Source organism: Carassius auratus, unplaced genomic scaffold (genome assembly GCF_003368295.1).
Source record: "Carassius auratus strain Wakin unplaced genomic scaffold, ASM336829v1 scaf_tig00215982, whole genome shotgun sequence".
NCBI classification, from domain to species: domain Eukaryota; kingdom Metazoa; phylum Chordata; class Actinopteri; order Cypriniformes; family Cyprinidae; genus Carassius; species Carassius auratus.
In genome coordinates, this window is record NW_020528345.1 from 88,517 (window position 1) to 100,579 (window position 12,063).

At 34.9% G+C, this 12,063-nt stretch overlaps 3 gene segments (V, D, J or C); all 3 read right to left on the reverse strand.

Annotated features, from left to right (window-relative positions):
• Window positions 1-1,556: 1,556 nt before the first annotated feature.
• Window positions 1,557-2,046, reverse strand: LOC113096566 (T cell receptor alpha variable 14/delta variable 4-like). The segment is given in 2 exon segments: window positions 1,557-1,876; window positions 1,961-2,046. Coding segments are annotated over 2 exon segments (360 nt in total).
• Window positions 2,047-5,827: 3,781 nt separating this feature from the next.
• LOC113096567 (immunoglobulin lambda variable 5-39-like) lies at window positions 5,828-6,694 on the reverse strand. The segment is given in 2 exon segments: window positions 5,828-6,243; window positions 6,428-6,694. Coding segments are annotated over 2 exon segments (456 nt in total).
• A 3,524-nt stretch (window positions 6,695-10,218) lies between these two features.
• Window positions 10,219-10,959, reverse strand: LOC113096587 (immunoglobulin kappa variable 1-39-like). The segment is given in 2 exon segments: window positions 10,219-10,665; window positions 10,894-10,959. Coding segments are annotated over 2 exon segments (414 nt in total).
• Between the last annotated feature and the right edge of the window lie 1,104 nt (window positions 10,960-12,063).

A 12,063-nucleotide genomic window follows, 5' to 3' on the forward strand; every position in this document is an offset into this window, starting at 1 on the left:
ATAAAAATCAGTGTGCCTATACTGCATTAGCTCATAAATTAGTTTGTTCGTTTTTATTGTTGTGATGGTTGGAGACTTATGTGATTGATCCAAGTTTGAAAGTGTTCAAATTTTTCACACCTTTTTGTGATTCCTATAATTGATCTCAGATGATGGATACTGATCCAGGGGCAAGCACATTTAAAAAAAAAGAAAAAAAAAAAAGACTGTGTTCTTAGTGAAGGAAAGACTAAAATTCCATGAAGCATTGCAAATGACAATAATCAATTTAAATTAATTTGAGCATCTTCTATTCCTAAGGTGCATTCCTCCTTCTACTGCATAACATCTGCATGACAGCTGGTGTAAAATAAATGATCAGGAGAGCTGAAAAAAGCATATAAACACAATACCCGTGACTCCTGACGATATATTGAGGTTTTCTAAGGCAAAATGATCGGTCTGTGCAAAAAACTGAATATGATTTACACATTTACCTTTATTTTAATTAACTGGTTCAATTCACTTGTTTCTTTTCGTGATCATGCAATGATGTAACACAGGGTTATTCAAATCTTGCCCTGGAGGGCCAATCCTCAAATCTGGACCACTAGATCCACTTTCCTGCAGAGTTTAGCTCTAACCCTAGTCAAACACACCTAAGCATGCTAATGTTTTTTGGGATCATTAGAAAATCACAGGCAGGTGACTTTGATCAGGGTTGGAGCCAAACTCTGCACTGCATTGGCCCTCCAGGGCAATATTTGAATAACACCTGATGTAACATATACACAATTATATAGTTAAAACACTCAATGATGTGAAATGTTGATGTTTTAAATGTCTAATGCATATAAAGTGAATAAACTCATAATTTCGCTCCTTTGTTCAAGTGCTTGTTTCACCGGTTCATTGGTCTTTGGTTCAGTGTACTTTTAGAGGAACTGGAGCACTGAATGAGTCCAATTTGATGAACTGGTTCAAAAGAATGATCTGTTTGAAAATCACTGAGGCTAAAGCTAAGGATTCTTACACAGGCCAATTGTTTCAATTATTAAGATCTCATATCTTCATTCGTAACAAGGTAATTTTGTTTTCTTTAATTTGCTTTTTTTCTGATTCTCAAAAACGGGCAGCCGCTGTCTTGCCTTTAATGAACCTAGTACATCTTGGATGGCCTAAGAGTCATTAAATTAACATCAAATTTTTTTTTTTTTTTTTTGTTTAATTATCCGGTTGATTAGAAAACAAATAATAATCTTTAAAATAAAAACAATTGAAAATATCATTATAATACTATTAGCTGATTGACCTGCATTATATGTAATTTGTAAGTTCATGTGTGTTATGAAGTGCTTGTGTATGTTTTGTTGTGCATTTCACTTTGTTTTTTCTTTCCATTTTAATTGGCACCGATTATTAAACATTTCTTTTTTTGAATACATTTTTTTTTATAACAGTTGTTTGCAGGTGTTTCCAAATAATTTATCTATCTATAACATTGTGGTTTTGATGTGGTTGAGCTTCAAAGAGAAAAATTAAATTGAGTTTTTGTACAGCTTCACATAGACTTTGTATCACTGGGCTCCAACTCTTAGAGCACAATAATAGAGAGCTGAATCTGACAGAGTTACACCAGTAATAGTGAGTTCAGTGGATTTTTCTGATGTAGTCGACTGAAAGCGACGATCAGCAGGGGTTCCAGTAGTACCACCCCAGTTCCGAGCACCTTTCCACATTAAATACTGAGGTTCTTTATTAAGATACCGTCTGTACCAGTAAAGTCCAACATTTCTGCTACTTGTATCATATGAGCAGCTTAATCTCACAGACTCTCCTTCAGTACTGATGACTTTTTCACCCTGATTTGGCCCAATCTGGTCTGCTGCCTTTGCACCTGCAAAGATATAAACAAACATTTTTAAACTAATCTTGGTTAAATCCTATCATATCTATTTCCCTTGGCACAAGGGTATTTTACCTAAAGTCATGATTAAAATCAGTATCAAGTGTCTGTCCATGTTTAGTAAGTCAGATCTGCTCTGTTGATGCTCTTCTGTTCTCTGGGTTGTGATGATTGTGATGAGTTTGTAGACATACAGTTATTCAGGAACTTCTTCCTCTCTGTAGATTATGCTGTCTGGCAATTTGCAATTTAGTGAAAATAAAAAAACTAACAAAAAACAAAGCCAAAAATTAGTCTCACCAGAAACAACGGCAAATATTATTACACAGATCCTATCCTTCAGTATCACAGTATAATTTTTGTTGTATGGTACATTAATGAAAGAAGGAGAGAAACAGATGTGAATGAGAGATCTGTTTTTTAAACAAGTAAATAGAAAGGAGGAGCTAATGATCCTGTAATGAGGCTTAATAATATGAATATGTGGTGAATATTGCCATCTTATGGTTAGCAAAAAGCATTACAAAATGACAATGAAGTTTTTTTTTCATATGTTAGTTTCCTCATCCTCAACAATGCTCCATTCTGTTTCTTTCCTCCATGATTTTTTTAAATTTTAAACATAAAAAATGTTTACATTGTGTAATGTACTTTTCACAGTGCATTTAATCAGTTTAGTCATGGGTTTGTACAGAATTAATGTAATCTTAAATCTTGTGTCTTTAAGTACTATGGAAGTCTTATGGAATACATTCAGTGTCTCAATTGGCAATTTGCGAATGTGATTCTCTTGATTGTTATGTTCTCCGGCCAGTCTGTTTAGTCTAATATGTAGCAGTTATAGTTATGCTTTTTCACATGTCAAGTTTTTGTACAGTGTTTTTGTGATTTCTGTCACAGTGGGCTGCAAAGCACAGTAGTACACAGCAGAGTCAGACACTCGCACATCCTGGATCATCAGTGGAACTGTTCTTGATGTTGAATCCAGTGTTGCAGAAAATCTCTTATTAAAATCAGGTTCAGTATTTCCCTCACCAAAAGTAAATTTGTTCAGAATGTATCCTGGTGATCTGTTTGGTAGCTGTTTGTACCAGAAGAGATATGGGTTTGTATCTGTGGTGGTGTAATTACACCGTAATGTAACTTGATCTCCTTCACTCGCAGTCATTTCTTTATAAGACTGTTCAACCTTGTCCTGTCCCGAAGACACTTGGAAAATAGACAGAAACATTTACTCATTAACTTGAATTATTAGGGAAAATAAGTGTAAACGTTTAGTAATCTGAATGTAATTATTTTTCTGTTAAAGTCTGCAGAAACAGAAAATGTGTGCTTACCCTCATAATGTGCTATGAAACACAGAGAAATCAAAGCCCATCTAAACATAGTTGTTCTATGAGGTAAACGAACAGAACATTTACTCAGCTCTGCTCTAAAAAACCCTGTGCTCATCTCACAGAGCTCTTCTTTAAATGTTTGTGTCATGTCACGTTGTAACAATAAATGAAGAGATCAATGCTGACCCCTTGTGGACAACATAACACTCATCGGAAATAGATGCCTCTAAATACATTTCTGCTAAACTTAGAAAGAAAGAAAAAAAAACAGAGATGCAGTTTCCTGTTGAAATGAACACTATAGGCATTAAAACACCAACTTTTATTCCTTTTCACACAAAGTATGATTTACAGGTCCACAGTCTAGATTAATAAAGCATAATTTCTGCACAATTACTTGAGGAATATTATGTTATATATTCAAAACAATTTTATCCTGCTGCGAGATTTTAAAACTGATGCTTTTGAACTTTAGTATCTCATATGCAGGTCACACAGTGTGAAGTTGCACTCGATTTATTTTATGCTTGACAAAACGCTTCAAACCTGCATATTAAGTTTAAATGGCATGGTTACATCGACTAATGCATTATTACATCAGTTTTGCATTTGTTAACACCATCAGGTAGTTTTAGGGTTGAGTTGGTGTAGGGGATATTTCCAACACAATTCATCATTAGAGACACTTCCTGGATATTTGAATTATAAACTGACGCAATATGTAATATCTATGTAATATGTATCCTGAAGCAATGATGAAATGGAAGCTTTACCGCACCAGCTGCACCCCCTTCCCACACATACCTGGAGAAGAGCAAAAAAACAACGTTCAATTTTCAAATAGTGTTTGAAAATGATTCAAGTGATCATTGATTTGAAATTATATATATATATATATATATATATATATATATATATACATACAATTAATCTATCTAGAAATGTTAACATTTTCAGTGAAAAAAGAGCTCATGTAGCATTTAAGATGAGAAATGTATTTATGACAAATTATTTTATGTATAGGCCTACATCTATCTATAAAGCCTGCTTAATTATGCACATCTAAATAGTTCACTTCCAGTCCTCGTTAACAATTATAGATCACTTATAAATCAACATATTATATAAAAATGAATAGTAGTTACAGTAAGATTGATTTGGTTTGTACCTAAAGTGTACATATTAGTACCTAAAAGGTAACTATTTTTTCTGTGTGTCTGATCAGAATATTGATTTCAATTTGAATTGCAAATGCATAATACAATAAATAAACAAATGTACTTACATCCCAGAGCAGAGAAAATAATGATTGAATGAAGTGTCATTGTGCATGTGTGATTTTTGTGACAGTCTATAAAATGTAACATGATCATATGGGATGAATGTGCATGTGCATCAGTATCATGTGGATTTGCACCTCATCATATAACTGAGCACTTCATCTGATTTTGTGTGAGTGTTGAATGTGTTTTAGTCACTGTGGGCCTCAGAGCACAGTAGTACACAGCAGAGTCAGATACATGTAGGTTTTTGATCATCAGTGGAAATGTTCTTGATGTAGAGTTCAGTGTTGCAGAAAATCTCTTCTTGAAATCAGGCTCACTGGAGTATTGATTCAGAATGACTGTTGGTGATTTGTTTGTTAGCTGTTTGTACCAGAAAAGGTATACATCTATACCAGTAGTAAAATAATTACATCTTAAAATAACTTGATCTCTTTCACTCGCAGTGATTTCTTCTGAAGACTGTTCAACCCTGTCCTGTCCAGAAGACACTGGGGAACAATAGACAGAAAAATAAATCATTTATTGGAATTATTAGGAAAGCAAGTGTAAACACTTAGTAACCTACATTTAGGTAAACCTTTTTCTGTTAAAGTGTGCAGAAACAAAATGTGCTTACCCTCATAATGTGATATGAAACACAGAGAAATCAAAGCCCATCCAAACATAATGATCTATGAGGTAAAAGAACAGAAAAATCACTCAACTCCGCTTTCAAAAACTGTTCATCTTACAGTGATCTTCTTTAAAGGGTTGTATCATGTCACATGATATTATATAAATGAAGAGAGAGCAATGCTGACCCCTTCTGGATGAAGTTTGAAATTGCTAAACGTGATGTTATTTTGATGTCCTGAACAAATCTTTATAAAGGGATGATTGGTATAAAAAGTGTTTAAAAAAATTATTGATCAGCACTATACTTATGTTTTACTTCTTTATATTATAAAGCTATTTACTCACTTATTTTTTTAGAATAATTGAATGGAGCATCATTGTATGTGTGCTTATAATCTCAGTGAAGTGACACAATAATAATCTGGGGCCATAGACAGTCTTCCACAAAGGGGTCATGATTGCATGACGCTGTCTCTATCAGGTTCAGCAAAATGCTTTTAAAGATAAACCCTTCTTTCCTCGTCACCTGATAAAGGTAAATGCATATAAATAAGATTTTATCACCTCTTTTAACAATGTTGCTTAATAAAACATTATAAATATATTGAGAATCATATTTTAACTGAATCTTTGTCACCCTTTCCTATATCTTATTTTGTTGTGAATGATAATCTATAATAGTATTTTTCCTGAATAGAGGGGTTTTACCTTGTGTTAACTATACTGTGGCAGATATGGGGGCTGTGTATGTGTGAGGAAGATGCAATGCTGTGTGTCAGGTTTTTGTGCAGTGTTCTTGTGTTTCCTGTGACTGTGGGCGTCAGAGCGCAGTAGTACAGAGCAGAGTCTGTTATAGATGCAGAGGAGATCTTCAGATCCACAAGATTTTCTTTACTGACTTTAGTGACTTTGGTCGTGAATCTAGAATCTACATAGGACTCCTTAGTTTGTTTTGAACTGTCTGAGATGAGCACAATGAACTCAGGAGCTGATCCAGGATACTGACGGTACCAGTGAAGACGGAGTGCAGATGAATAACTGCAGGATAATGTAACATTTGAACCCCCAGCAGCAAACACCTCTGTTTTGGTTGGTTTGATTTCATTTCCATAAGCTGCATCTGTAAAGGTTGATAAAACATTTTAAGAACAGGTGTTTAAATTAAATATATATTCAATTTGGATGTATCATTATAGAATTTAATATACTACATGAAGAAAAACGCTTTATACTTAATGAGAAGAAATGTGTCATTCTGATTGCTCAGAGTATTGGGGTGCAAAACACAAAACTTCAACACTTACATGCAAAGGCTGAAAGTAGAATTACAGAATAGAGATTCATTGTGCGTTTCTTATTCTCTGTCTAACAGACTTGAAGTTAAAGAAGATCACATCAGATATCAGTGTTTAAACCCCACCTCTTCTAGAGAACTCTTTGAGAGAGCAGAACAGATCAGATCTGTTTCACACACTCAGTCATTTATTCATATCCTATTGTACCCTCTTGTTACTGACTAACTCTGTCATTTCTCAGAATATGATCTACATTACTCCTCAGATTTCGGTTCTTATAATATTTTATATCTTATAAAGTTGATCATATTCACACTTTGCACAGTAAAACATATTATTATTATTATTATTATTATTATTATTTTATGCATGTTATTGTTATTGGATAGAAGTAAATGGCATGTGGATTTACACCTTAAAATAAAACTGAACACTTCCTCTGTTTTTGTGTGAGTGTTGAGTGTGTTTCCGTCACTGTGGGCCTCAGAGCACAGTAATACACAGCAGAGTCAGACACTCGCAGATTCTTGATTGTCAGTGGAAATGTGCTTGATGGAGAATCCAGTTTTCCTGAAAATCTCTTCTTAAAATCAGGCTCACTGGAGTATTGATTCAGGATGAATATTGGTGATCTGTTTGGAAGCTGTTTGTACCAGAAGAGATCCGGATTTGTTGAAGTATAATTACACATTAAAATAACTTGAGCTCCTTCACTTTCAGTCATTTCTTCTGAAGGTTGTTCAACCCTGTCTTGCCCCCAGCAAACTGGAAAAATAAACCGGAATAAAGAAAGTCATTAACATGAAAAGTAATAATTTAGGAGCTTGAATGTAAGTAAATCTTTTTTCTTTTAAAGTATACAGAAACAGAAAAAAGTGTATACCGTAATAATATGCTATAAAATATAGATAAATCAAAGCCCATCTAAACATAATTGTTACAGGAGGTAAAAGAGTGGAAATGTACTCAACTCTGCTCTAAGAACTCTGCTCATCTTACAGTGCTCTTCTTTAAAGGGTTGTGTCATGTCACATGTTGTACCTATAAATGAGGAGAGCAATGCTGACCCCTTGTGGACAAAGTTGGAAATTGCTAGAAATTTGTTTTTGAACAAATGCTTGATCCACACCAAACGTATCCCTCTGTATGTTATAAAGCTATTTACTCACTGATATACTCATGGACATTTGTTTAGAATATGGTGACAATATGAGCCATTTTCCCAGGATGCGTCCTTTGCCAGGATTTTTATATTGCCTAAAATATCCAGATTTTGGCTGTTTGTGCTGTGCAGATCGATCATTGTATGCCATTCATAAAAGCTATAGAGAGCAGAGCAGACGGCTCCTTATGCATTCAAATCACTCTCTTGGTACTTTGGTGTCATAAAATGATCGGTGCGCAGCGATGCTTCAAGTCGAACAAACACCTAAGATCTACGTATATTTGCATTGCTTTGATCGTTCTCTGTAGATCTCACCTTCTCACACGCCACGATTGGTTGATTATGTAACATATCTGCATGTTAATGGTCAAACTACTGTGGATGCTTTAGGTAATATAGAAATCCCAGCAAGGACGTGTCCTGGGAAAATGGCTCATATGATCACCCTAGTTTAGAATAACTAAATGGAGTATTATCATTGTATGGTGGTTACATTCTCAGGTTATATAGTCTCTGTCAGGTTTGTAAACCACACAAACGCCTCCTGCCTTGTCACCTGGGAAAAAGCAAATGCATCTTAATATGATTTTATCAGTTTTCAGCATGGTTGCTTTATAAAACATTGAGTACCAAGAACTATCTTTTAACCAAATCTTTGTGTGTCACCCTTTGTTGTTTTTTTTTTTTTTTTTTTTTTTTTTTCCTTTGTTTTTTAATGTCGTGAATGACAATCTATAATACTGTTTTTGCTGAATGAAGGGTGCTCCCTTGTGTTAACTATAGCAGATATGGGGGTTGTGTATGTGTGAGGAAGATGCAGTGCTGTGTGTCAGGTTTTTGTGCAGTGTGCTTGTGTTTCTTGTGACTATGGGCGTCAGAACGCAGTAGTACAGAGCAGAGTCTGTTATAGATGCAGAGGAGATCTCCAGATCCACATGGTTTTCTTTGTCTGTGGTGACTTTGGCAGTGAATCTGGAATCTACATAAGACTCCTGAGCTTTTTTTTCCACCATCTGAGATGAGCACAATGAACTCAGGAGCTGATCCAGGATACTGACGGTTGGTTTTATTTCATTTCCATATGCGGCATCTGCAAAAGTAGATCAAATATTTATATTTAATGCAATATACAACATAAACGAAAACACTTTATTCTTAATACTGAAAAGACAGCTGAGAGTACTGAGATGCAAAAAAAAAACATTTTCATACTTACATGCAAAGGCAGAAAGCAGAATGACTGAATAGAGACTCATTGTGTACGTTTCTTATTCTCTCTCTAACAGACTTGAAGTTAAAGAAGATCACATCAGATATCAGTGTTTAAACCCCACCTCTTCCAGAGAGCTCTTTAGGAGAGCATAGCAGATCAGAACTGTTTCATAAACATAGACATTTGATTGTTATTCATATCCTATTGAACCCTCTTGTTGTTACTGACTAACTCTGTCAGTTCTCAGAACACAACAAACAGAATATGAACTACACTATTTCTTATACTTTGTTAGTAATTTAGATCTCATAAATTGGATGACATTCACTTTGCACAGTACTAACTAAATGATTTTATTTATTTATTATTATTATATGCATGTTATTGTTGTGGGAAAGAAGTAAATAGCATGTGGATTTGAACCTTGTCATATAATTGAGCACTTGTTCTGTTTTTTGTATGGGTGTTGAGTGTGTTTCAGTCACTGTGGGCCTCAGAGCACAGTAGTACACAGCAGAGTCAGACACTCGCAGATTCTTGATCGTCAGTGGAAATGTTCTTGATGTGGGGTCCAATGTTGCAGAAAATTGCTTTGTAAAATCAGGCTCAGTGGAATATTGATTCAAAATGAATGTTGGTGATCTGTTTGGTAGCTGTTTGTACCAGAAGAGATATGGAGTTGTAGAAGTAGTATAATTACATATTAAAATAACTTGAGCTCCTTCATTTGCACGCATTTCTCTTGAAAATTGTTCAACCCTGTCCTGCCCCGAAGACACTAGAAAAACAGACAAAAAAAAAAGGAATTAACATGAATCATTAATATTGAACTGAAACTTTTAGTAAACTGGATGTAAGTAATGCCTTTTCTTTTAAAGTATACAGAAACAGAAAAATGTTCTTACAATAATAATGTGCTATGAAACACAGATAAATCAAACCCCATCTAAACATAGTTGTTCTACGAGATAAAAGAAAAAAACAATCCTCTCAACTCTGCTCTGCTCTAAAAAAACTTTTCTTTAAATGGTCGTGTCATGTCACATATTATGTCTATAAATGAAGAAAACAATGCTGACCCCTTGTGGATGAAGTTGGATGTTGATAAACATTGGCTGCATCTGAAATCACATACTTCCCTATTATTTAGTAGGTGAAAGACAGTATGTAACAAATGAAGTCCGAATTCACAGTAAAAAAGAGTAGGCAAAAAGTACACTGATGCCCTACTGCTTCTGGCGTAATTCTTAAGTGTGCATATGATGGAGACTTTACTATCCCATGAGGCCATTGGATTTATGAATAGCAGTGACGCAACGAAACTGACACTGGTAGGTCGCGTGGCAATGACAACATGGCTGTTGTAGTACATCCAGATTACATTTATATTACACACATTCATACTGTATAGAACATACTTATTTGGAATCATTTGTTTTTTCCCCAGGTGATGAGGCTGCTCTAGTCTGTTTAGTCTGATTTGTAGAAGGTATAGTTATGCTTTTTCACATGACAGGTTTTTGTAGAGTGTTCTTGTGTTTCCTGTGACTGTGGGCCTCAGAGCACAGTAGTACAGAGCAGAGTCTGATACAGCAGCAGAGGAGATGATCAGATCCACACGGCTGATCTCTTTTGTGGATTGTCTTTCTTTTCTGAGCTTAGTAGAGAACCTGGGATCTACATTAGATGGCTTAGTCTCTTTCACACTCTCAATTATAAGCACAAGAAATTGAGGAGCTGATCCGGGATACTGACGGTACCACTGAAGTGATTCTGCAGAGGAATAACTGCAGGATAAAGTAACAGTTGAACCCACTGCAGCAGATTCCTCAGTGCTGTCTGGTGTGATTTCAACTCCAAAACTCACACCTGAAAAAAAAAAAACTTTTAATTTTTGAATAGTGCTGAAATAGATTTGTTACAGTGATTTCAAATTGTAAAATACATGCAATACGCAAAATATTACCGGTAATGTTGCATTGTCATTGTGAAATGAGATTTTAAAATGTAGTAGCAGAAAAATAATACATTATTAAAGGATGTAATAAGTTTAGATTGAAACGCAAATGCATGCAAAACATACACAAAAGCACTTACATGACAAGGTCCAAAGTAGGATGACTGAATGAAGAATCATTGTCCATGTGTGTTTCACTACAGCAGGACTGAACTTTGTGACAGTATAGAGAATGTAACAAGATCATCTCAGATCTACAGTATGTGCCAAACTCCTCCTCTTCCAGTCTTATGCCAACAAAAACCTACACGTTTTAAACCAAACACTACATTTAGACTAAATAAATGTGAGATCTGCTTTTGTGAGGTTCACAGAAGATTATGAAGACTATATTATGGTGCAAAGACCTTATTTATAATTTAAATTTATAGTGATGAGCACTTAATGTAAAAAAAAAAAAAAAAGTGTATTCATTGTTTTATTATTGTCATGGGACAGAAGTCTGTTTTTGTGTTTCAGTTTTGAGTGTGTTTCACAATGAGCTGTATATTACAGTAGCACACAACAGAGTCAGACACACACAAAAATCCATGATTGTCACTGATTTTGTTAATATTAATATTGATCATTGCTCTTTTTCAAATCTCCACAGACTCATCATATCTCTCAGTTTAACTGCAGTGAATAAGTGAAAGAATAGGAAAGCAATTTACAAGTAGTTTACAGCACTACATTTCTAATGTGCTGAATTCTGAAATTGGAATTAAACTTTTTCAAATGTGTTTAATAGAACTAAAAGGACTGCTATTGGAACCTTTCCACTTCTATGGTGCTTTATGAAGAGTTCTGTGCACACAGACTTCAGAAGTGGCCCATAAAAGGTTTCATGTGAGTGTTGAGTGTGTTTCAGTCACTGTGGGCCTCAGAGCACAGTAGTACACAGCAGAGTCAGACACTCGCAGATTCTTGATTGTCAGAGGAAATGTTCTTGATGTGGGGTCCAATGTTGCAGAGAATTGCTCCGTAAAATCAGGTTCAGTGGAATATTGATTCAAAATGAATGTTGGTGATCTGTTTGGTAGCTGTTTGTACCAGAAGTGGTATGGACCTGTAGAAGTAGTAGTATAATTACACATTAAAATAACTTGAGCTCCTTCACTTTCAGTCATTTCTCCTGAAGACTGTTCAACCCTGTCCTGTCCTGAGGACACTGGAAAAAATAGAAAAAAGTAATTCATTAACACAAATTATTAGGAAAGTATAGTTTAAAATGTATTGACCTGAATGTATGTAAACTCTTTTCTTATTAA